Consider the following 25,670-nt stretch of genomic DNA (forward strand, 5'->3'; position numbering starts at 1 on the left):
ATTTTTGTTTATTTTTATAGATAATAAAACAACTTTCATATTGAGATTAGGGTTTTTGTGACACATCTACATCAATTTGTTTGATAATCCACAGATAGGTGTGCATTAAACGGTTTTAATTAATGCCATTAATATAGAACGGTGATTAAAACTGACTGGAACTACCTGTGTATTAAACTGTTTTGACGCATGCATTCCATCCAATCAGAATCGAGTATTCAAACAGATCACGGTATGTAAGTGTGTACTACATAAATTAGTATTTACTACAAAGAAAATAAAAAAGAGAAAATTAATGCATTTTACCTAAGACTTTTACAATTATTTTACAATAAATTTACACTTAAATAAAATAGATTTAATCAAAACAGTCTCTAGTCGAATCTGTTGCTACACATGACGCAGTGACTTCATCGTATTGAGTTCAGGGTTTTCGTAACACATACATCGCGTTTTTTGTGTCATTGTTTACGAACAGACTTATTTACATAATAATTCATTAAATAAAATAACAGAACATTTAAAATTTTGTACAGAAGATTTAAAATAAATTCACACATAAATAAAATATGTCGAATCTGTTGCTACAAACAACACGGTGGCAGTTTCATGTTGAGAGCAGCGATTTCACAAAAATCACCACAAATATTTCAAGGTAAAATATGTTATGTAAGAAGTGTAATAGTCTACTGATATAATAAAACGTTTTTTTAAGCGAAAATTAAGACACTAAACGTTTCTCGTAATGTCATTATAAACAATTCACACAGAAAATATGACGAATGCTGTGCTCTGAATAACAAGCTTACTTGTCTATCCACAACAACACACGCTGGTCCTCATGTTGAGCCGGGTGTTATTCTCAACTCGTGTATTTTTCCGTTTTAGGTTCCCTTCATCAAATCCAACTCGTGTAAATCTCCATACAGGGCGATTTTATAGAAATATGGAGCGCTGTGTGGTCAGATGTGTGCCATGTGAGCTAAAACTGACCATTTCATTCAATCTTGACGGCAGCAACAAACACATGCTGAGAGAGAAAACAGAACCGCTGGAGAAAGTTCTAGCCCGAATATCCAACAGCATCATCAAGGCCCAAGGCAAAGAGAAGAAATCCAAGCGCAATAAATCCGCCGCAGAAGCTCTGGAATCTGGTAAACCAGAAATCAGTCTGTGCGTAAACGGAGAGCCGGTGGCATTGGAGACCGTGAACTCAGACGCCTGGCAGGACGGAGCTGTGCTGCATGTAGGAGAATATAAGTATAAAGTGGAGAGGAACCCTCCAACATTCACCGAATCTGAGCTGCCATCATCTCTTATGTCAGGCTTTCCTGTTTGTCCAAAGCTGGAGATGGAGTTTGGCGAGCTGAAGGACTGTGAGTTTAGATGGTACAAAGAAAGCGCACCTAATGCCCAAATGAGTGGAGCTCTGGACTGTTGGAGAGAGGCAGGGCATGAACGTGTGTTCACGCCATCTAATACGGACATTGGATTGAGGGTGATGTTGAAATGCACACCTGGGAATGGATCCAGGTTTGGGCAACCCAAGGAGCTGGTGTCTTTAAGCACAGTTGAGGCTGGTCCAGGGACATGCACATTTGATAACAGACATATGTACACCCAGAAGGTCACCGATGGGCCTTCAGTGAGGGTTGTGTCATATAACATCCTAGCTGACATCTACGCCCAAACAGATCTGTCCAAAACTGTCCTGTACCCTTATTGTGCTCCATACGCCATGGAGTTGGACTACAGGCAAAATCTGATCAAGAAGGAGCTTTCCGGATACAATGCAGACATTATTTGCCTTCAGGAGGTTGATAAGGGGGTTTTCACAGATAGCTTGGGTCCAGCATTGGATGCTTTTGGGTTGGATGGGGTTTTCAGAGTCAAAGAAAGACAACATGAGGGTTTGGCGACGTATTTTAGAAGATCCAAGTTTAAATTGCTCAGTCAGTATGATATTATGCTGAGCGAGGCCTTAAAAACAGATCCACTTCATCGAGAACTCTTGGAGGAGGTGTCCACCAACCTCATCTTGAAAGAGAAGATTGAAAACAGGTCAACAGCTCTGCAGGTATTTCATGTAAACTCTAGAGGTCGACCCATAACTGAGGTGGTGGGAAAGGTTGATATACGATTAATCGGCCGATAGCTTTTAAAATCCATTTATAGAAAGTCAAACATTTTCTTATTCTTTCTATACAATGGGAGGCAAAGACAAAGAGTCCTTTTGAATAAAATCCCAGATGCAGTTTTTTTTTTTTTTCAACCAAAATCCTAATAATAATAATTAGTAGAAATGAAGATGGTGCATAACATGGGCCTTTTTAGTGTAAACAAGCCCGCAACCCACTGGGGACACTTATTGTCAAATGACTAAAGGATGAAAAAACTGTTGTCAACTATCAACAGATTTTTGCCAATAACCGATTCCACATAGCAACTATCAGCATCGATAATCGGTAAAATGGATATCTAGTAAATACTGAAAAATACAGCTCATAATAAAAATATACAGTATCTCATAAATGCAACGTGCCTTGTTTTTTATGTTCTTCAATTAACCCAAATAGTGTCTTGTCTAATGGTTAATTTTATAGATACATTTTCATATTTGGCATTTAACAATTGTTAAATATTTCTTGTGAATCTCGACCCTATTTCTCAGGTAACTGTTCTGCAGTCAGTATGTGACCCTTCCAGAATCATATGTGTCGGAAACACACACCTGTACTGGCACCCTAAAGGTGAGTTTGAATTCACAATAATAATAAACACTTGCAGCTCATGCATTAATGTGAATTTCTCGATATCAATATACTTTGTACTTAGTATGGTTTTTTTACACTACTCTCTGGAATCCTTTATTGGTATTTTGAATTTCATGTAATTTTCTCACATAATAAAATAATTAAAACCTTTTTATCAATCAGATACATTTCAAATCATTATTTCATGCCCATTTATCTTATTTAATTTGCCTGTTTAATAAGTGGGATAATGTACAATCAGCCAGTCAGTGAGCGCGGTTACATGCAGATGAATACACTAATAACTACCAAAAATCTGTTTATTTCCAAAAAGTTTACAATGTAAGTAAACCACATTTACACATTATACTCGCCTCAATCCGGGTGGCGGAGGAAAAATCCCAGTTGCCTCTGGGTCTGAGACCGTCAACCCACGCATCTTATCACGTGACTGGTTGAGCGCGTTGCCACGGAGACATAGCATATGTGGAGGATTCACACTATTCTCCGCGGCATCCACACACAACTCGCCACGTGCCCCACCGAGTACGAACCACAATATAGTGATCACGAGGAGGTTACCCCATGTGACTCTACCCTCCCTAGCAACCGGGCCAATTTGGTTGCTTAGGAGACCTGGCTGGAGTCACTCAGCACGTCCTGGGATTTGAACTAGCGACTCCAGGGGTGGTAGCCAGCGTCTTTACCAATAAGCTACCTAGGCCCTCAATCAATTTTGTTTCTTGAGTGGCTCGAAGCTTGGTGACTTTTCCCTACAATTTCCATTTGAACACAAACACAATTTTGGACATTATTTGATTAGTTTTGGCCCAGTGACAAGAAAAGAAACACTTCTGTTGTTTGCAGTGAAATTTGAACGACCATAGGAAATGAATGGGTGAGACTATAACATAGAGCAATTTTTAATTTTTCAAATAAAATCAATAATTCAGCCACATTACATTTATTCATTTGTCAGACGCTTTTATCCAAAGTGACTTACAGTGCACTTATTACAGGGACAATCCCCCCCGGAGCAACCTGGAGTTAAGTGCCTTGCTCAAGGACACAATGGTGGTGGCTGTGGGAATCGAACCAGCAACCTTCTGATTGCCAGTTATTTGCTTTAGCCCACTACGCCACCATCACTCCTATATGCAATGCAGAACACACAAACACAAATTTGTCTTAATACAACCAGGATATTTTTGTCATGACATGATTTTCAAGTCATGTAATTGTTTTTTGTGCACCAGATGCCAGTAATCTGCCCCCAATAGGGCATTTTCTCATATTTTCATCATGTTTCACCTTATAGAAGTGTAGGTTTTTACTGTTGTGAAATGAACAGAAATTTGCTTATTTGCACATGCAAATTAATGGTGGAATTGAGAAATCTAAAAGTAGATAAGATCTTAATAGCTATTAAGATCTTATCTACTTTTACATTTCTCAATTCCACCATTAATTTGCATGTGCAAATAAGCAAATTGCTCAAAAAGTCTTCCGGGTTTTATTTCATCATTGTTTTTGCAATTCTGTTTGATGCCACTAGTGACAGAAATTACACACAAGTTAGTAGTTGAAATAGTTTCTAACAATCCCCTCTGTTGCATTGTTTAGGAGGGAATGTTCGACTGGTACAGGTGGCAGTAGCCTTGAAACACATGAAGCGGGTGGTGACTGAGAATCACCCTGGAGCCTGTCTGATATTCGCTGGTGATTTCAACAGCACGCCGTCCTCTGGACTCCTCCAGCTCGCCTGTCAAGGATCCATCTCGAAGAATCACGAGGACTGGGCGTCTAACGGCCCAGAAGAGATGATCCAGGTGGATCTGTTGAACCCGTTCCAGCTGGCAAGCGCTTGCGGGGTGCCAGTCTACACCAACTATGTCGGGGGCTTCCAGGGCTGTCTGGACTACATTTTTGTTGAGCCACACTTTCTGCAGGTGGATCAGGTTATTCCTCTACCAAGTCATCAAGAGATCACAACCTATCAGGCCCTGCCAAGCGTGTCACACCCCTCTGACCACATCGCTCTGGTTTGTGACCTCAAGTGGAAGTGAGAAACAAATGCTGTGATGTAACATATTGTAACCAGGAATTTTACCTTTTACTTTAGCTTAACTGTAAATTCCTTCCTGTTGTTATACGGCTTTATCTGCATTAGTATAAATTAATATATAATATGATGAATGATTCATCATTCATTTTGACCACTGTAAATGTGTTTCTGGATTGTCGTTAATATTCAACCCTGTTTTAAAACCAACGTATCACTCAATGGATCAGTGGTGCTTAATTAAGTCACTGAACAGGTCATTCCTGTTGTGCTGTAACTTTTGAATTAAAAACAAATGTAATTTTTTTTTTTTTTATAAATGAAGTTGGATGAAATGCTTTAGAGTGCAACAAACCAATTACTACAACAAAACATCACAGAATTCTATTCAGAATTCATTAGATTCAGATCTGTTGGGGATGTCTGTAAGAAACTGCCTTCTGTTAGAAAACTTGTATTACAACAAGACCAACTTGATGAAAAGTGGTATTTTAGGACACAGGAAAAAACAACAAATTGATTACCAATTAAAACAATATTTCCAACAAAAAAACTTTGCTTAAAATATTTTAAAGAAATGCAAAAATATACATTTTTGAATATTAATAAATAGCCAATTTTCTCTCTTCATACAGTAGGTTTATAAGTGAATTACACCTCAGGACAAACCAAAGACACCTTAAAAAAATTGTGCATTTAATATTTTATTCAATATATTAAGACATAAGCTGGGGACATAAAAATGTACAACTGCATAGCAGGAATGACCCAAATAATGACAATAAATGTTTTCCTTAACAATAACAGGGGACACAACATAAAGTGTGTTAACATGCATGATCTTTTAACGATTACACTAAAGCCAAAATAAATGTGGTCTTGTAAACACGGGGAGTTATTGGGGATTTGGGTTGCCACCCGTCCTAAATTTAAAGATGAATTGATGTGGCGGGCTTATTTAATGTGTGCATGACTGTTTATGTTTTTACATCAAAAGCAGAGAATAATCAGATTATTTCACATCTTATAAATGCTGTTTACTTGTGTTTTTGGAATAACAATATATTTTTGTACTGTGTGCATGTAAACGCACTAGTTAACTTAACATGTCACGATATTTAAAGTTAATTTCAGACCTTTATTAGTAATAGTTTTGTACATTTTAAGAACGGGAATGTTCTATCTCAAATTAGTTTGATTTTCACAATTGCGAATAAAAGACAATTCACGTTTCTTTTAAAATTCCCAATATGTCCCAAATGCTGATATAAAGCAAACATGGAAATTGCATTCACATGGTAAAGCACTGCTTGTTTAAGGCAATTGTGATAACATATAAAAGCTGCTTATTTAATCAGTAATATGAGACGGGTTCCCATCTAATCTGTTACGCTAATTAGCTGGATTAGAAGAATGCATCGCTACAACCTGTTGCTCTGACTATTCTGTATGTCTGTTATCTTTAAATTGGCTTTTAAGAGAAAGTTTCTTTGCATGTACGGCATCAGGATGTACTGAATGGTCAGAGTTAATACTGTATATGTCATGCATACATATAGTGGAATGAATCTGGGAGAAAAGAATGTAAATCAAGCAAAGGTGCAAAGAATTAAAAAGGAGCGCTGCCAGCAGGTTAATTTTTGGTAACAATCAACTGAAACTGATACACAAACAGCTTCATCTCATCAAATCATGTCCTTTGAAAAAATATGCATCCTTGTTGTGGAGTTTAGTGTTTGGAGAGCTGCTCAGAAAGCCAGTCTAATCCCTCGTATAAACCTGTCCCTTGAGTCGCGCAGGTCGCCTGGACATACCACTGATAAACAGAGAAAACCAAAAAAAGATCATTACATTTATGCTCTGATTCAACTTAATAATCTGTAATATCACACTAAACCAAGGAAGAGAAACATTATGCTTTTGAATTATATATACATATGCATGTTAATATGTACAAAAATAACAGGGATGCAACAGTGTTTCCAACAGGATTCGGTGTTAGCAGCGGTGGAGAACTTTTGCTGATACACTATTTTTTATTACAGCCGATAACCAATCTCATACACGTATAAGGACGTAACGGTATGAAATGTTCACAGTAAGATAACCTTCACAAAAAATATCATGGTATTAAGGTGCCTTGCTAAAACTATTAGCAGTTTAATATTTATGATACGCCATATTTTCCGGAGATAAAGTCACACCTAAATATAACTCGCACCTGGTCAAAATCACATTGTTCAGAAAAGAGTTAAACTGACAGAGGTTAAATTTGGCAGGCACTATGACCACATTCATCCCCTCAAAAGTCAGACGTGCTCCTTTATGGAGATTAAATGACCTCAGAAGATACAGATCTCTATGCTTTGTAACTCTATGATATATACAAATAAACAGCTTTTAGTCTGAGTAAAACAGTATGGCTGTTGTATTCTATACATTCATTAACGTTAGAGACCGTCTATCTGTGGATAATTCTGATATTTGAACCCTCTATGCTGCGCATTAATTATCCGGTTGACTGAATGTTTTAACTGAGTGTAATGAAATGTAGAATTTGTTAGAAAGATTAAATTACGATGGACAGAATGTTTAAAATCTTTGCATAAATTACTTTGTAAAGGCTAAATATTTTCAATTGGCCACTTTAAAAGGCTTCTGCTGTCCCTATGACTGATGTTTTCATCTGTTTGAGTGCAAGCATATGTGCTTTGGTGTACGTGCAGTTCATACGTGTGGCTTTAAAAATGAAGTGACGGTTGAGTGAAACAGGAGGATGTCGCAAATTAGAGATTTATTTGGCGAAGTTTATACACCGATCAGCCACAACATTAAAACCACCTGCCTAATATTGTGTAGGCCCCCCTCGTGCTGCCAAAACGTTGGTTTTAATGTTGTGGCTGATCGGTGTAAGATGCTGTGTAAATGTAGCTGATTCTCTCTTAATTTAACTGATATTTACAATGGAAACTTTCATTTCTTTACTTGGATTTTAGAAAAAGAAAATCAAGTAATACTGTGAATTATAAATATCAACGTGTGATAACATCTCTCACGTGTTATACCGTGAAACTGTGACACCGTTACATCCCTATACACATATATGGTTATGCCAAATTAATTTAATTTTAAACATTTATTTGATTAACCCCTTATACTGTGGTGCTTTTTTGGGCTGCCACCTGCTATTTTTTACACTTCAATTTAAAAAGCTCTACATTCACACATACTGTGGCCTAATAGAAAAAAATTGTTCAATTTTTTTTAAAGAATCCCCAAAATTAAAAAACAAAAAAACGACTCAAATTATTCATGAATAATATTGTATGTGTTTATAATCTTATATACCAGAAATGTATACAGTTTTGCGTTATCACTATTCAAATTAAAGATTACTTTTTATTTGAATTAAAAAAAATATTTGTTATTCATTTCTGCTATAAGTATTGGACTGATGTGGGGAAAAAACAAAGAAACCGAATATTAGTGTAGATTTATGAAATTATTCCATATTAGTGTAACATCCTCAACACTGGTCAACAGGATCATGGTCTTTTCAGCTGGACTGAAATGGGGGCTAAACTATAAAAACTGTAAATATATATAAATTAAAAAAAAAAAAAAAGTATTTTAATGATGCATAAACACTCACGGTTCGGCTCCTAAGTGTTTGCAAGCCTAGTTTGTCTGTCATCTCACTGATGGGCATCGCGTTCGGAAGGTCCTGTTTGTTTGCGAACACCAGCAGAACTGCGTCCTTCAACTCATCTTCCTGAAGCTGTTCAGAAATAAAATTGTCAAAACGAGACCACAATACTGCTCACAATTAAACAGCACACATAACGATGAAATGTGTAGGTAGATGTATTTAAAAATCTCACTGTGTGGAGTTGAAAAGTAAAAATGATATGAGTTCAGTGTTATAAAATACTTAAAAACACAACTACCCGATAAGCATTAGACATAAGCTCAAAGAGGCCACATGTGATTCTACTTACTGGTACAGTGCATCTGGAAAGTATTCACAGTGCTTCACTTTTTCCACATTTTGTTATGTTACAGCCTTATTCCAAAATTGATTAAATTCATTATTTTCCTCAAAATTCAACAAGCAATATCCCATAATGACAATGTGAAAGACGTTTGTTTGAAATCTTTGCAAATGTATTAAAAAAAACAAAACTCAAAATTGAGCTCAGGTGCATCCTGTTTCCACTGATCATCTTTGATGTTTCTACAACTTGATTGGAGTCCACCTGTGGTAAATTCAGTTGAGTGGACATGATTTGGAAAGGCACACACCTGTCTATATAAGGTCTCACAGTTAAAAGTGCATGTCAGAGCACAAACCGAGCCATGAATTGTCTGTATCGAGGCACAGATCTGGGGAAGGGTACAGAAAAATGTCTGCAGCATTGAAGGTCCCAATGAGCACAGTGACCTCCATCATCCGTAAATGGATTAACTTTGGAACCACCAGGTCAAACTGAGAAATCGGGGAGAAGGGCCTTAGTCAGGAGGTGACCCGATGTTCACTCTGACAGAGCTTCAGCATTTCTCTGTGGAGAGAGCAGAACCTTCCAGAAGAACAACCATCTCTGCAGCACATCACCAATCAGGCCTGTATGGTAGAGTTGCCAGACGGAAGCCACTCCTCCGTAAAAGGCACATGACAGCCCGCCTGGAGTTTGCCAAAAGGCACCTGAAGAAATCTCAGACCATGAGAAACCAAAATTCTCTGGTCTGATGAAACAAAGATTGGCCTGAATGGCAAGTGTGATGTCTGGAGCAAACAGACAACTACAGTGAAGCATGGTGGTGGCAGCATCTTGCTGTAGGGATGTTTTTCAGCGGCAAGGACTGGGAGGCTAGTCAGGAGCGAGGGAAAGATGAATGCAGCAATGTAAAGAGATATCCTTGATGAAAATCTGCTCCAGAGTGCTCTGGACCTCAGACTGGGGTGAAGGTTCATCTTCCAACAGGACAACGACCCTAAGCACACAGCCAAAATAACAAAGGAGTGGCTACGGGACAACTCTGTGAATGTCCTTGAGTGGCCCAGCCAGAGCCCAGACTTGAACCCGATTGAACATCTCCGGAGAGATCTGAAAATGGCTGTTCATCGACTCTCCCCATCCAACCTGATGGAGCTTGAGAGGTCCTGCAAAGAAGAATGGGAGAAACTGCCCAAAAATAGGTGTGCCAAGCTTGTAGCATCATCCACAAAAAAACTTGAAGCTGTAATTGGTGCCAAAGGTGCTTCAACAAAATATTGAGCAAAGGCTGTGAGTATGTACACGTGATTTGTTTCGTTTTTATTTGTAATAAATTTGCAAAGATTTCAAACAAACTTATTTCACGTTGACATTATGGGGTATTGTTTGTAGAATTGAGGAAAATAATTAATTTAATCCATTTTGGAATAAGGCTGTAATATAACAAAATGTGGAAAAAGTGATGCACTGTGAATACTTTCCAGATGCACTGTAAATGCTAGAATAACCTCAATGTGCCTACATATAACATAAATACTACAAGACACCAAGAAACAGCACTTTTATAACAATCATGTGACGGATCAGAATATTCAGTGGGAAATGATGTAGGGCGGGGCTTGATTTTTTCTTTATCGGGATTTAATTGGATCTTGAAATGTTAGGTTATGATATTATTTGTTGAATTACTGGTACCGATGAATCATTCAAAATAAGCCAGGAACATTTATTCAGAAAGTAATTAGTGTACATTTTTATTTCATATTGTCTTAAAAGCAATGTAAGAGTGGTTGTGTAAAAGACATTTCATGTTACATTGGAGGAACACGGTGAGTAAAAGTGAAAGAGGTTGTTTCTCTTATTGTGTTGGGTGTGAATGCATTTTGTTCAGTATGTTTTACATCTTAAAAGGGCATGTGCATTTCCTCACCATCTTCTGAAGCTCTTCAGCAGATTCCTGCGCTCGCTCACGATCGTTACTGTCCACAACGAAGATCAGACCCTGAAGAAACAACACGACACGTTCAATTCAGGATAAAAGACACGTTCTGCAGTCAAACTCAAATGCGTATGAAAATCAAAAGCAAAAGACTACAGTATGCAAGCCATCTGTAATATTTAAAGTACTATCATGTACACTCACCAGCCACTTTATTAGGTACACCTGTACATCTACTTATTTATGCGATTTTCTAATAAGCCAATCATGTGGCAGCTGTGGTTTAGGTTTATGTAGTCTGAACAAGAAAAAAGAAAACTACATTTTTACAAGCCTGATCAACCAATTCCATATATAATCTATTTTTCTCAGTCTGAACTGTCAGATCGGAATTTTGTGTTTTTTTTCAGTAATTTGTTGTGCGAGACAGGTAGTATCATCAGGTGTTTTGTTGAGAAGACATAAACTGATGAGCCAAATCATTATGACCACTCACATTAGAAGCAAATGAAGTTGATCATCTCCTAAGTTCACATGTCAAGGTCTGGGTAGATTAGATGGTAAGCAAACAATCAATTCTCGTAGTCAAGTTGAATGCAGGAGAAATGGGCTGGAGTAAAGACCTGAGCGACTTTGACAAGGACCAAATTATCATGGCCAGACAACTGGTTCAGAGCATCTCTGAAACGGCAAGGCTTGTGGGGTGCTCCCGTTCAGCAGTGGCAAGTACCTAACGACAGTGGTCCGATGAGGGACAAACCACAAACTGATAATAGGGTGTTGGACGCCCGATCGATATGCGTGGGCAACGAAGGCTATCCCCGTCTAGTCTGAACCAACAGGTCTACTGTGGCACAAGTCACAGAACATTTTAATGATGGTTATGGGAGGAATGTGTCACAACACACAGTGCATCGCAATCCAGGTGGTGGAGGAGAAATCTCAGTTGCGTCTGAGACAGTCAATCCTCACATCTTATCACGTGGTTTGTCAAGCGCCTTACCACGGAGACGTAGCGTGTGTGGAGGCTTCACGTTATTATCAACTCACCACACGCCCCTCCGAGAGCGTGAACCACATTATAGCAACCGCGAGGTGGTTAACCCAACGTCACTCTACCCTCCCTAGCAACTGGGCCAATTGGTTGCTTAGGAAGCCTAACTGGAGTCACTCAGCACGCCCTGGATTTGAACTATGCGGGTGCGGTAGTCAGTGTCTGTACTTCCAGACCCCCAACACCATGCCTGTTTAATGTTTTCTGTATAGTAGATTCATGAACAGAGATGTTTACCAGTTCCAATGATTCTTTCAAGTCTTTAGCTGTCACCCTTGGGTTCTTTTTTTTAACTCTTTGAGTATTCTGCTGTGTGCCCTTTAGATTCATCTTGTCTGGACAGCCACTTCTAGGGAAAATGGCCACAGTGCTAAATCGCCTCCATTTATAGACAATTTGTCTAACTGTGGACAGATGAATATTGAAGCTCATCTAAATAACTTTTGTAACCCTTTTCAGCTCTATGGAAAGAAACTATTCTTGATTGTAGGTCTTCTGAGATCTCTTTTTTTGCAATGCATGGTCCATGTTAGCAGATGTTTCTTGTGAATTGCAAACTCAAAATGTATGAGTGCTTTTTATAAGTCAAAGTAGCTCTAACCCACACTTCCAATCATGTTTCATTAATTGGATGAAAGGTTTGCCAACTCCTGACACGAATTAGCTTTTGTTGACTATGAACCTACACTGTGAATGATTGAATAATGTATTCAACATGAACAAGAACAATACAATAATTTGTGTGTTATTCAATCAAAACAGATTGTTTTGTCTTGAAATTAACATGAAGATCAAACCAGATTTAAGAACAAATTTAACATAAATTCAGGTAATTCCAAAGGGTTCACATACGTTTTCTTGCCACTGTATTTTGTTTTAGTAAACTCATATAGATATTAAATAATAATAAAAATATGATTTATATATACTACTGAGGTGTAGAAATCACAATGTCTGTGCAATATCAACACAATGCTGTGCGGTGCATTGCAATAACTACAAACAAATACAAAATAAAAACATTACACAATACACTGGGTTCTAAGAGTCCAGACAAATGCATTTTTCTTATTTTGGGTCAGTTTTTGTGTCTCACTGGCCTTAAATTCTACAACCTCATCTTGGTTGGCCACAGGAACCATGAAGCAAAATCATCTCTATGTTGTTGCCAAATTCATTTATAACCTACAAATATAAACATTTATATCAATAAAGAACAAGCACACATAAGATATTCCATTATGACCTAAATGAGGATGCCAAAATCGGTACAACAATAAACATGGTGCAAAGAAAAAAAAAAAAAGAGAACCACAAGAGCATAAGACAAACTGTTTAGTTCTCTAAATCAAACTACGGTAAAGGCAGCGCCCAGCTCAAATGAATCCTAATATTAACACCAACATCCTCATATAATGGCCAACGATGGCATCCAGCCAAAACAGAACTCAGCAGCATACAAGGCTGGGCAACTAAACTAATCAGGAATGCCATGGAAGAATGGGCAAATTCCAGACCATTGGTTCGAACGCGGTGACTATATTGTTGTGCGACTAGTGAGGTAGTGTCCCTGCGTGATATGAGGGGAGCCATGTGTCCATTTACCTGCGTATTCTGGAAGTAGTGTCTCCAGAGTGGCCTGATCTTATCCTGACCACCCACATCCCACACGGTGAAGCAAATGTTCTTGTACTCGACCGTCTCAACGTTAAAACCTGAAGAAGACAGATTACTTTGAAGAGATGCAAAGATCTAGAGTTTCAGTGTGATTAATCCATGCTATTGGGTGAACATTACAAAACCTGTCAAGAACATGTCTGTGTCATACTTTACTCCCATATAAAACATTTCTAATGAAAACATAGCCTATTGTATCTATTAAATTATGGGTGAACTGGACACATTCACCCTTTGTACTTAGAATTAATTGAAAATCTAGCTATTAACTACATTTAAAAATGTGTAATTCTGTCAGTCATTTGTTAATGAAAGAGGAATAGCATTTGATACTTCATAATATTAATCTTACCTATAGTTGGAATTGTTGTGACTATTTCTCCCAGTTTGAGTTTGTACAGGATTGTGGTTTTCCCAGCTGCATCCAGACCAACTAGACAATAGGAATCACATCAAAACAAATATCTTTATGCTGATTCACATCTCTCATATTCTCTTGGAAACAAAAGGAAACTTCCTTAAACAAGTGACTTACTGATTCATATCAAAATTGACATAACTTTAAACAAACTCTCATCTGTCAATACTGAATACTGTATTTGTATATTCCTTATATACAAATAGCATTAAAAAAAACATAATTTGATAAAAAAAAATATTACGACAAATGTTTAAAATACAGTCATTTATCAAAGCTAGCTCACAAAACGAGCAGTTTCTGACTCACCCATGAGAATTCGCATCTGCTTTTTCCCAAAGAGACGTGAAAATATGCTTGAAATGGTCAGACCCATGTCTAAATAACTCAAAAACAATTAAAGTGTTAAAAGTAAACTTATTTTAAGAGTTTAACTAGCAGACACAGCAGCTAGCCCTTTAGCACAGAACTGAACAGCCGTTAAACACCAAACTCCTGAACGCCAGTCCACACAGAAGGATGTTCAGATGATTTAAAATCCCTCTTTCTTCTGTTTTCTTCCAATATTTTCTCAGTATGTGTCCTCTGTGTCCGGTGAAAGTGTGTTTATGTGCAGTAGGGAGCACGGTCTGTTTCTCTACACGTCACATTCGGATTCACAGCAGCTCCAACGCGGTCGAAATGACGTCACAGATGCCACATCACGAGAGACTACGAAGAGCCCAAATCTATCTATCTGTCTGTCTGCCTGTCTGTCTATCTATCTATCTATATCTATCTATCTATCGTCTATCTCTCTATATGTCTGTCTGTCTATCATCTATCTATCTGTCTGTCTATCATCTATCTCTCTGTCTATGATCTATCTGTCTATCTATCTGTCTATCATCTATCTCTGTCTATCATCTATCTGTCTATCTATCATCTACTACCTATTTATTTATCTATCTGTCTTTCTCTCTACCTATTTATTTATCTATCATCTACTACCTATTTTATCTCTATCAATATATCTATCTTCTATCTCTCTTTCTCTATCTATCTATCTCTCTGTCTGTCTAACTCTGTCTGTCTGTCTGTCTATCTCTCTACCCATTTATTTATCTATATATCATCTACTACCTATTTTATCTATATATCTCTCTATCAATATATCTATCTCTCTATCTATCTATCATCTATCTGTCTGTCTGTCTAACTCTCTGTCTGTCTATCATCTATCTGTCTCTCTACCTATTTATCTATCTATCATCTAATCTCTCTTTCTGTCTATTTATCTATATGACCCTGCATAGGAGAAGCGGCTATAGAAAATGTATGGATGACAATGAAACATAATACTCGATACATTTTTCAGTCAATAAATACAAAATTTATTAGAGCTATTTGAAAGGCACAGATACATATTTCAGGCAAACATCAGCTTTTTCATTTGACATTCTCATACCACAGAATAAGACCTAAAATAGGCCAAAAATTGTGAAAAGATTAATAAAAATAAACATTATACAGTATGATCAAAAAAAAAAAAGATCTTAAATATCTCACAATAAAAATACAGTTGGAGACTGTACATGTATGTACATGTATATATATACAAATTATGTTTGTGAGTTTTCTTCAAGTGCACTTCAGACCAAAAGAGCAAAGTGTTTTTTATCGTTTGGACAGCTGATCACAGATCCAATCCAGTCCTTCATATAAACCTGACCCTTGAACCGCACACGTCGCCTGAACATACCACTGAGAGACACAGAGATACAAGTGTTACCTCAGACACTTAGAATGACTATATGAATATATGATAACTGACATATTGTGTGTACAAGTGAAACAAAGACTTTCTCTCACCTGTCTTGATTTGAGTGCGTGTAAACCCAGTCTCTCTGTCAGCTCATGGACTGGCATGGCTTTGGGTAAATCCTGCTTATTAGCAAGAACTAACACAACTGCATCTCTCATCTCATCCTCCTGCAGCTGAAAAGAGTTCAATATGGATTTAGAGATGATTTCAGGCCATTTACTAAAGAAACAGAGAAGTTATCTGCATTGGGAGCAATATAAAGGATCATATATGAATTACCATCATACTGAGTTCTTCTGCAGCTGTTTCAATCCTTTCACGGTCACTGCTGTCCACCACAAAAATCAGACCCTGCAAAAACACAATGTTCACTCCATAATTGTGACATTTTAAAGCTAATTGTGCAAACAAAATCACACTTGAGCATACAGATTTCACTGAAAATAATGTTATTACACTAAAAATCTCTGTTACCTTGGTGTTGTGATAGTAGTGTCTCCAGAGACGTCTGATAACGTCCTGACCACCGACATCCCAAACAGTGAAAGAGACGTTTTTATACTCCACTGTCTCAACATTAAAACCTACAGAGGATATTGAACGCAGAGTAAGTTATTGATCAGATATGGCAATTGAATTTGAACATAAATAATACAACTTTCATTGCTAAACTGTGCCTTAAATGATTATTTATTTGCTTTGATTTTAATTTTCTTACCAAGAGTTGGAATTGTTGTGACGACTTCCCCCAGTTTGAGTTTGTAGAGGACTGTGGTCTTTCCAGCTGCATCCAGACCAACTAGAAGAAGAAATATTGACATTTAATTCACAGTGAAACTGTACAAGATTCATAGTTGGGACACATTCTAATGTTTTCTCACAATGTATAATATATATATATATATATATCCTTCAAAAGAAATAATAGCCTATAATACTAAAATAACATAGGCTAATATAATAATATACTGGCATATCTATTATTAATCCATCAAATGAAATATACACAAATAAAACTGCAAGACTTTCAACTTTAACGTTTAGAAAATAAGAAAAAGGAAAAAAGACTTTTACTGACCCATAAGCAATCTCATCTCCTTTTTCTCAAACACGAAAAGACGAGAGAAAAGAGTCAAGAAGTTTCCCATATTTCCAAAGCTGTCGTCACGGTAAACAGGTGAAGGTGATCGCTCAGGTGTGTTGTGATGAGAGTCTGTGTGTGTTTGTGTGTTTATATAGAGTCTCAACAGCGCCACACACTCACACGAGACGAGCTCAGTTTCTCCAGCGGCAAATCCAACGTGTTCCAAATGACGTCACAAACCTTACGTAACATTGTTATTACGCACCTAAACGCACCATTACGCCCGATCAGAATCACATACGGTTCAAGTTGGCCCTCTAGTGCTTGTTTACCTGGGATAAAAAATCTGAAAAACAGCACGAACAGGCGCAAAAACACTTGCTGTGTGAACGGCCCCTAAATAAATGTGTTAGCCTAAGTTTTCCATACATATATATGATATAAGTATTATAAATGTATATTATTTTATGGCACATATATAGTTTATTATATTAATAAATAACATATTATATGAATTATTCATTTATTATTTATAAGTTTAGGCTACATCTTAATTGTTACTTTATGGCAAGGCAAGGCAAGGCAAGTTTATTTATATAGCACATTTCATACACAATGGTAATTCAAAGTGCTTTACATAGAAGAGATTAAAATAAGAATAAAAAAATAAGAATAATTGAAACAGTTTAGAATAAAATAAAATAAAATACAGTACAAACAGTCGGACACACAGTGGCACAGTGCTCATTCAGTAAATGCACAGCTAAACAGATGTGTTTTGAGTCTGGATTTGAATGAGACTACTGTAGGAGCACATCTGATCTCTTCTGGAAGCTGTTCCAGCTGCGGCTGGCATAATAGCTAAAAGCAGACTCTCCTTGCTTAGAGTGAACCCTTGGTATTTCTAGCTGATGTGATCCTAATGATCTGAGTGATCTGTTGGGTTTATATTCAGTGAGCATATCTGCAATATATTGAGGTCCTAGCCCATTGAGTGATTTATATACCAGTAATAATACTTTAAAATCAATCCTAAATGTAACTGGGAGCCAGTGTAAAGACCTGAGGACTGGTGTGATATGTTCATATTTTCTGGTTCTGCTCAGAATCCTGGCAGCAGCGTTCTGTATGAGCTGCAACTGTCTTATGGTCTTTTTGGGAAGGCCAGTGAGGAGTCCATTACAATAATCCACCCTGCTGGTGATGAAAGCATGCACAAGTTTCTCTAGGTCTTGACTGGAAACAAAGCATCTAATTCTTGCAATATTTTTCAGATGATAGTATGCTGATTTAGTTATTGCTTTGACATGACTACTGAAACTAAGGTCTGACTCTAGAGATACACCAAGATTCCTGATTTGATTTTTAGTTGTTTGACCCCTAGCGTCAAGGTATGCATTCACCTTGAGAACGTCATCTTTGTTTCCAAACACAATGACTTCAGTTTTGTCTTTGTTTAACTGAAGAAAGTTTTGGCACATCCAACTGTTTACTTCATCAATGCATTGGCACAGGGAGTCAATGGGGCTGTAATCGTTAGGTGATAGGGCTAAGTAGATCTGTGTGTCGTCTGCATAGCTGTGGTAAGCAATTTGGTTCTTTCTCATTATTTGGCTCATTGGGAGCATATGCAGGTTGAATAGGAGTGGCGCAAGAATTGAGCCTTGAGGGACTCCGCATGTCATGGACGTCCACTCAGACTTATGGTCTCCTATACTCACATAATAACCTCTCCCTTCTAAGTATGACCTGAACCATTTTAGGACCATCCCAGAAAGCCCCACCCAGTTTTCCAGCCTGTCAAGAAGTATGTTGTGATCGACAGTGTCAAATGCAGCACTGAGGTCGAGTAGTACCAGTACTGATAATTTGCCTGTATCAGTATTTAAGCGAATATCGTTTATTATCTTTATGAGTGCTGTCTCTGTGCTGTGATGCGATCGGAAACCAGATTGCAAATTGTCAAAGTATCCATTTGAGTTCAAGAATTTGTTCAGCTGATTGAAGACAACTTTTTCAATGATCTTGCCTATGAAAGGAAGATTTGAGATCGGTCTATAGTTGCTTAATATGGTCTTATCCAGATTGCTCTTTTTCAAGAGGGGCTTGACAACTGCATGTCTTCTGCCACATGCGCTCTGCTTTTCTGCATTGTCTTTTCATATTTTGCACTGCTGTTGAGTTTCTCCAAGGTGCTTTTTGTCTGCCACTCTTCTTCCTGACTTTCACAGGAGCAATATCATCAATTACACTTTTAACTTTTGAGTTAAAAGATTCAAGGAGAAAATCAACAGAGTCAGCAGATATACTTGGTGTTAAAGATATAGCCTTCATAAATAGTACACTAGTGTTCTCATTTAAGCATCTCTTCTTGACAGACACAGATCTAGCTTCAATGGCAGGAGAGATCAATATATCAAAGAAAACACAGAAATGATCAGACAGTGCTACATCCTTAATAACAATTGATGAAATGTTTAAACCCTTACTGATAAGTAAATCTAGAGTGTGTCCATGATTGTTTGTGGGTCCATGTACATGCTGAGTCAGATCAAACGTTTTTAAAACAGTTATGATTTCTTTTGTCATATTGTTTTCTGCATTATCTATGTGAATGTTAAAGTCTCCAGCAATGGCAAAACAGTCAAACTCTGAGGTAATTGTTTATAACAGTTCTGTAAAGTCCTCAGCGAAGGCTGGAGAGTATTTTGGAGGCCTGTAAATAATGATAAGTAAAATGCGTGGAGCAAAAAAAGATGCTATTTGATCTGACCCTTAAAGGAATATTCCGGGTCCAATACAAGTTAAGTTAAATTGTCAGCATTTGTGGCATAATTTTGATTACCAAAATGTATATATATATATATATATATATATATATATATATATATATATATATATGTAAAAAAGTACTTTTGGAGGGTATAAAGACAGAAATTTGAAGTTTATAATTTAATAAAAGCATTTACATTAATTGTCCTGTTAAAATGTGTGTTTTATTTAAGCTGTCAAGTTGTTTAAATCGTAATTGTTTACAGTAATTTTAGGGTTTGTTTACATTACATCATCATGGCAACAAAGTTGTAATTTTGGATAGAACTTCACACAGAAAAAGTTATCAAGTAATTTTATCACAGTTAACACACATCCTTTACATCTTGTGGTTATATTTTTGAAAAAGTGAGTATTTTAATGTTAAAAAAGTGGCCTCGCATTCACTTCCATTTTAACTGGAACCTAGATTTTTGCTTTTTTTTTTTTTTAAAAGAAAAGGAGGAATGAGTAGGAATTAATTTTTTTGATAATCTATATTATGCCACAAATGTTGTTGATTGAGCTTAACTTGTATTGAACCTGGAATATTCCTTAAATGTATTTATTTTAAAGTCCATTGGTATAACCAAATGTAGACAATTTGAAATAGAATAGATGTAAATAAAGAGTGAGATAGATATTTGAATGTATAATTTGTATTGCAAATTTAATCCTGGAAAAACATACGTTATTATATATCATGTTAAGCCTGTTTTAATATGTGGTATGTGGATTTTGAAAGAAAGAGCTGATTATTATTATTATTACGTAACCATTAAACGTAAACGTAAACATTAAAATAACAAACATAAATTTGTTTGTTACTTGTTGAGATGAATGATATTATTCAACCTAAAATATTTCAAATTTGTGTCACGAATCAAGACTTGTTCTAATGTATGAAAGACAGACCGGCGCTAATGTTACGTAAGGTTTGTGACGTCATTTGGAACACGTTGGATTTGCCGCTGGAGAAACTGAGCTCGTCTCGTGTGAGTGTGTGGCGCTGTTGAGACTCTATATAAACACACAAACACACACAGACTCTCATCACAACACACCTGAGCGATCACCTTCACCTGTTTACCGTGACGACAGCTTTGGAAATATGGGAAACTTCTTGACTCTTTTCTGTCGTCTTTTCGTGTTTGAGAAAAAGGAGATGAGATTGCTTATGGGTCAGTAAAAGTCTTTTTTCCTTTTTCTTATTTTCTAAACGTTAAAGTTGAAAGTCTTGCAGTTTTATTTGTGTATATTTCATTTGATGGATTAATAATAGATATGCCAGTATATTATTATATTAGCCTATGTTATTTTAGTATTATAGGCTATTATTTCTTTTGAAGGATATATATATATATATATATATTATACATTGTGAGAAAACATTAGAATGTGTCCCAACTATGAATCTTGTACAGTTTCACTGTGAATTAAATGTCAATATTTCTTCTTCTAGTTGGTCTGGATGCAGCTGGAAAGACCACAGTCCTCTACAAACTCAAACTGGGGAAGTCGTCACAACAATTCCAACTCTTGGTAAGAAAATTAAAATCAAAGCAAATAAATAATCATTTAAGGCACAGTTTAGCAATGAAAGTTGTATTATTTATGTTCAAATTCAATTGCCATATCTGATCAATAACTTACTCTGCGTTCAATATCCTCTGTAGGTTTTAATGTTGAGACAGTGGAGTATAAAAGCGTCTCTTTCACTGTTTGGGATGTCGGTGGTCAGGACGTTATCAGACGTCTCTGGAGACACTACTATCACAACACCAAGGTAACAGAGATTTTTAGTGTAATAACATTATTTTCAGTGAAATCTGTATGCTCAAGTGTGATTTTGTTTGCACAATTAGCTTTAAAATGTCACAATTATGGAGTGAACATTGTGTTTTTGCAGGGTCTGATTTTTGTGGTGGACAGCAGTGACCGTGAAAGGATTGAAACAGCTGCAGAAGAACTCAGTATGATGGTAATTCATATATGATCCTTTATATTGCTCCCAATGCAGATAACTTCTCTGTTTCTTTAGTAAATGGCCTGAAATCATCTCTAAATCCATATTGAACTCTTTTCAGCTGCAGGAGGATGAGATGAGAGATGCAGTTGTGTTAGTTCTTGCTAATAAGCAGGATTTACCCAAAGCCATGCCAGTCCATGAGCTGACAGAGAGACTGGGTTTACACGCACTCAAATCAAGACAGGTGAGAGAAAGTCTTTGTTTCACTTGTACACACAATATGTCAGTTATCATATATTCATATAGTCATTCTAAGTGTCTGAGGTAACACTTGTATCTCTGTGTCTCTCAGTGGTATGTTCAGGCGACGTGTGCGGTTCAAGGGTCAGGTTTATATGAAGGACTGGATTGGATCTGTGATCAGCTGTCCAAACGATAAAAAACACTTTGCTCTTTTGGTCTGAAGTGCACTTGAAGAAAACACACAAACATAATTTGTATATATACATGTACATACATGTACAGTCTCCAACTGTATTTTTATTGTGAGATATTTAAGATCTTTTTTTTTTGATCATACTGTATAATGTTTATTTTTATTAATCTTTTCACAATTTTTGGCCTATTTTAGGTCTTATTCTGTGGGATGAGAATGTCAAATGAAAAAGCTGATGTTTGCCTGAAATATGTATCTGTGCCTTTCAAATAGCTCTAATAAATTTTGTATTTATTGACTGAAAAATGTATCGAGTATTATGTTTCATTGTCATCCATACATTTTCTATAGCCGCTTCTCCTATGCAGGGTCATATAGATAGACAGACAAATAGATGGATAAATAGGTAGATAGATAAATAGACAGACAGACAAATCAATAGACAGGCAGGAATAGATAGATAGCCCAATAGGTAAGCAGACAGATAGACAGACAGGCAGGAATAGAACGATATATAGACCAATAAACTAATAGACAGACACCAAGACCAACAGACATGGAGACAGACAGATAGACTGTAAAATCATATTTTATTATGGAATAGTTTTGATGACAGTGGTGGCTAATTACCCATTTAAAACAGCTTCACAGTTGAAGTACAATATATGTTATCCTGGCAGAAAAGATGGTTACCATGGTAACTTTGTAAGAGGTGTCAGTGGGAAATCTTGAGAAACTTTTAGGTCAAATTTTCAAAAAATATGGCTTATCTAAGTAAAAAAAAAAAAGGTTAATATTTTATTATTTATCACAACACATTTTATTACATTTTTCATTGTCTCTAATGGATTTTCTCTATTGTACACTGATTGTAAAGCTAATGGAATGAAAGAGGACATGTTAATACCAAAATAATAGATTTATGCCCAACACAACTCCATTACTGACATTTAATTACAATTGAAAAAATATTCTTATTCTCCTTGAGTGTAACATGACAATGGTATAATTATTAGAAACAGGTTTTGTACATATTGTGGTTAGATTAAAAAAAAAAACAAACAAAAAAAACTTTAGTGGTTAAGGGTTTGATAGAAATATATAGTTTATGCCAAAACCCACAGACTGTTGCTGTATACATGGTTACTTGGTGTACAAAATCCATATTTCTCCATAAAAATTATTCTATAACAATCACCACAGCAACAAATAAAACATCCTGTATATGAATTGCCATTAGAAATGACCAGAATCAAAAATACTGGTGTTAGAAAATATCTGTCAGTATAACAAACGGACATCATGTCAAAACAAGTTGCTATTTTCATATTTGTATATCAGAATATACCTCTATAAAATCCAAGCATGTTAAAATAGATTTGTTCCTTAATATAAAACATTACACCAGATAACAAGCAGTTATCACAGGTCTGCATCAGCCTATTGTTACAGGCCCTGACTAATGTGAAGGAAAAACCATCTCGATTGAAACTATATGACGTGAGGCTCTTGATTAATTCTCTGCTATTATTCTAACGCACATTCACATTGAAAATCAGTGGAAATGTGATGGTCTTTCTAGCTCAGGTCACACAACAGAAACCTTGTATTTCCATCCTTTAATGTCCAACTCTATTGAGCATGCATTTGGGATGATCCATTGTGTAAAATATGGCAGTTTGTAAAGACACATTAGAACAATTGTTTTATCATTCATGATTTTGAAAATTCTGACGACAGGAACCCAGTAAGAACTGCTTTGTCTTGCTCAAAGCACTTGACAGGTAAAGTGAAGACGAACAGAGGACTTTCTAAAGGTCAAACAATTATTTAAAAATTATTCTGATATTCTGTCATGAAATGAGGCACTCACCATAATACACAATTGGTCCAAAAAGAGACATGAAATTATTTTAAATCAACAAAACCAAAAAGATCAGAATGGATGCAACAAATTCCTGTTTTTTTAGAAAAACAAAGTAATAAAAATGGTAAAGTGTGTGAAAAATACAGAACATTATTATTTTCTGAATGACGGTGTGTATAAGTGATATTAAAGTAGAAGGAAGACCACAAGCCTCAGTGCAATGACACTGATTTGGAAATCACATCAAAGTTAAATGACTACATTTGTCCTTTCTGTTTACCAAAGTGATTGACAAGTCAGTGAATATTTCATCTTTATCATTTCAAGCGTTTGACGAGTTCAAAAAAAGCTAGTCAAGAAAGGTAAAGGAAAACACATTTGTTGTTTTCCCCTTTATGGCTAGCCAGTTTAGAATTAAAAATAAAAATGCTGTAAATGAGTTAAAAAAATATTATACATTTCAGTTTTTCTGCCATAATTATGGTTAATGCACATCCACATCTAATGGGTTAGTAGTGTTTGTGTCTACTTCAGGGTAACTCATAGAAATGAATCACTTATTGCAATTTCATGTCCATTATCATGATTCACAATGCATTTCACTGGGCAAATCTCACAAAACCATGTCCAGGTCACATAAATGCATTTTATATATACACAGATCAGCCACAACATTAAAACCACCTGCCTAATATTCTGTAGGTCCCCCTCATGCTGCCAAAACTGCGCCAACCCGCATCTCAGAATATCATTCTGACATTATATTCTTCTCATCACAATTGTACAGAGTGGTTATCTGAGTTACTGTAGACTTTATCAGGTCGAACCAGTCTGGCCATTCTCTGTTGACCTCTCTCATCAACAATACATCCACAGAACTGCCGCTCACTGGATGTTTTTTGTTTTTGGCACCATTCTGAAATAAGAGTAAATTCTAAATTCTAGTATTTCTGTAACTGCTGATCTCCTGGGATTTTCACACACAACAGCCCCTAGAATTTACTCAGAATGGTGCCAAAAACAATAAACATCCAGTGAGGGGCAGTTCTGTGGATGTCTTGTTGATGAGAGAGGTCAACAGAGAATAGCCAGACTGGTTCGACCTGATAAAGTCTACAGTAACTCAGATAACCACTCTGTACAATTGTGATAAGAAGAATATAATGTCAGAATGATATTCTGAGATGTGGGTTGGCACTGGGGGACCTACACAATATTAGGCAGGTGGATTTAATGTTGTGGCTGATCGCTGTATATACACACACACACAGAACAGAAAATGTATCAAAACATCTATCAATCAATACATATATTGAATAAAGAAAATGAAGACTGTTTGGTCATTATTTTTAAAAACTATGCACATTTCCCCACCAAATTTGGATGCTTTACGTTTTTTTTTTTTTTTTTTACACGTCAGTTGTGATAAATTTGTGTATTACTGTGTTAAAGTAAAAAAAATATAATAACTTGAAATGCAATGATTTCTTAAACTTAAATCAGCCTAAATTAAATATGATGTATAAATACTTCACTTTTAAAATGTTCTGCATTATAGTAATGAGAATGAGATTTTTCCAAGTTTCTCTAATTAGAAATTTGGGGGAAATTGTGATTAATTCTATCTCAAATAATATAAAAATGAAAAAATTAAACGTCTAAAAAAAAAAAAAAAAAAAAAAAGGCTTCTTTATGCAAATTATATATATATATATATATATATATATATATATATATATATATATATATATATATATATATATATATATATATATATATATATATATATATATAGATGGTT

The 25,670-nt window shown here is 36.1% G+C and overlaps 3 protein-coding genes and 1 pseudogene across 3 annotated transcripts; 2 read left to right on the forward strand and 2 right to left on the reverse strand.

The window, feature by feature from the left end:
* Positions 1-829: 829 nt before the first annotated feature.
* pde12 (phosphodiesterase 12) lies at positions 830-5,151 on the forward strand. Its single transcript, XM_052101345.1, has 3 exons — positions 830-2,077; positions 2,672-2,750; positions 4,377-5,151. The coding sequence occupies exons 1-3, from the start codon at positions 842-844 to the stop codon at positions 4,817-4,819; spliced, it is 1,758 nt and encodes a 585-aa protein (XP_051957305.1). The 5' UTR covers positions 830-841; the 3' UTR covers positions 4,820-5,151.
* A 352-nt stretch (positions 5,152-5,503) lies between these two features.
* arf4a (ADP-ribosylation factor 4a) lies at positions 5,504-14,566 on the reverse strand. Its single transcript, XM_052101347.1, has 6 exons — positions 14,208-14,566; positions 13,833-13,913; positions 13,409-13,518; positions 10,741-10,812; positions 8,468-8,593; positions 5,504-6,631 (listed from the first exon to the last, which is right to left on the reverse strand). The coding sequence occupies exons 1-6, from the start codon at positions 14,272-14,274 to the stop codon at positions 6,545-6,547; spliced, it is 543 nt and encodes a 180-aa protein (XP_051957307.1). The 5' UTR covers positions 14,275-14,566; the 3' UTR covers positions 5,504-6,544.
* A 695-nt stretch (positions 14,567-15,261) lies between these two features.
* On the reverse strand, positions 15,262-16,935 carry LOC127625902 (ADP-ribosylation factor 5-like). The gene is made up of 6 exons (XM_052101346.1): positions 16,781-16,935; positions 16,421-16,501; positions 16,177-16,286; positions 15,982-16,053; positions 15,750-15,875; positions 15,262-15,641 (listed from the first exon to the last, which is right to left on the reverse strand). Exons 1-6 carry the CDS (start codon positions 16,848-16,850, stop codon positions 15,555-15,557), a joined length of 546 nt encoding a protein of 181 aa, XP_051957306.1. The 5' UTR covers positions 16,851-16,935; the 3' UTR covers positions 15,262-15,554.
* A 3,730-nt stretch (positions 16,936-20,665) lies between these two features.
* LOC127626014 (ADP-ribosylation factor 5-like) lies at positions 20,666-22,283 on the forward strand (annotated as a pseudogene).
* Positions 22,284-25,670: the final 3,387 nt, after the last annotated feature.

Source organism: Xyrauchen texanus, chromosome 32 (assembly GCF_025860055.1).
Source record: "Xyrauchen texanus isolate HMW12.3.18 chromosome 32, RBS_HiC_50CHRs, whole genome shotgun sequence".
Classification (NCBI taxonomy): domain Eukaryota; kingdom Metazoa; phylum Chordata; class Actinopteri; order Cypriniformes; family Catostomidae; genus Xyrauchen; species Xyrauchen texanus.

Excerpts from the sequence above, each read along its gene's own strand:
- arf4a (XM_052101347.1), bottom strand. The coding sequence starts at position 14,274 with ATGGGTCTGACCATTTCAAGCATATTTTCACGTCTCTTTGGGAAAAAG. Across the intron at positions 13,519-13,832 it reads CACAACAATTCCAACTATAG|GTTTTAACGTTGAGACGGTC; the intron begins GTAAGATTAATA and ends TGTCTTCTTCAG. Across the intron at positions 6,632-8,467 it reads AAACACTTAGGAGCCGAACC|TGGTATGTCCAGGCGACCTG; the intron begins GTGAGTGTTTAT and ends TCTGTTTATCAG.
- LOC127625902 (XM_052101346.1), bottom strand. The coding sequence starts at position 16,850 with ATGGGAAACTTCTTGACTCTTTTCTCTCGTCTTTTCGTGTTTGAGAAA. Across the intron at positions 16,502-16,780 it reads GGAGATGAGATTGCTTATGG|TTGGTCTGGATGCAGCTGGA; the intron begins GTCAGTAAAAGT and ends TTCTTCTTCTAG. Across the intron at positions 15,876-15,981 it reads CAGAAGAACTCAGTATGATG|CTGCAGGAGGATGAGATGAG; the intron begins GTAATTCATATA and ends AACTCTTTTCAG.
- pde12 (XM_052101345.1), top strand. The coding sequence starts at position 842 with ATGTTGAGCCGGGTGTTATTCTCAACTCGTGTATTTTTCCGTTTTAGG. Across the intron at positions 2,078-2,671 it reads ACAGGTCAACAGCTCTGCAG|GTAACTGTTCTGCAGTCAGT; the intron begins GTATTTCATGTA and ends CCTATTTCTCAG. Across the intron at positions 2,751-4,376 it reads CCTGTACTGGCACCCTAAAG|GAGGGAATGTTCGACTGGTA; the intron begins GTGAGTTTGAAT and ends TGCATTGTTTAG.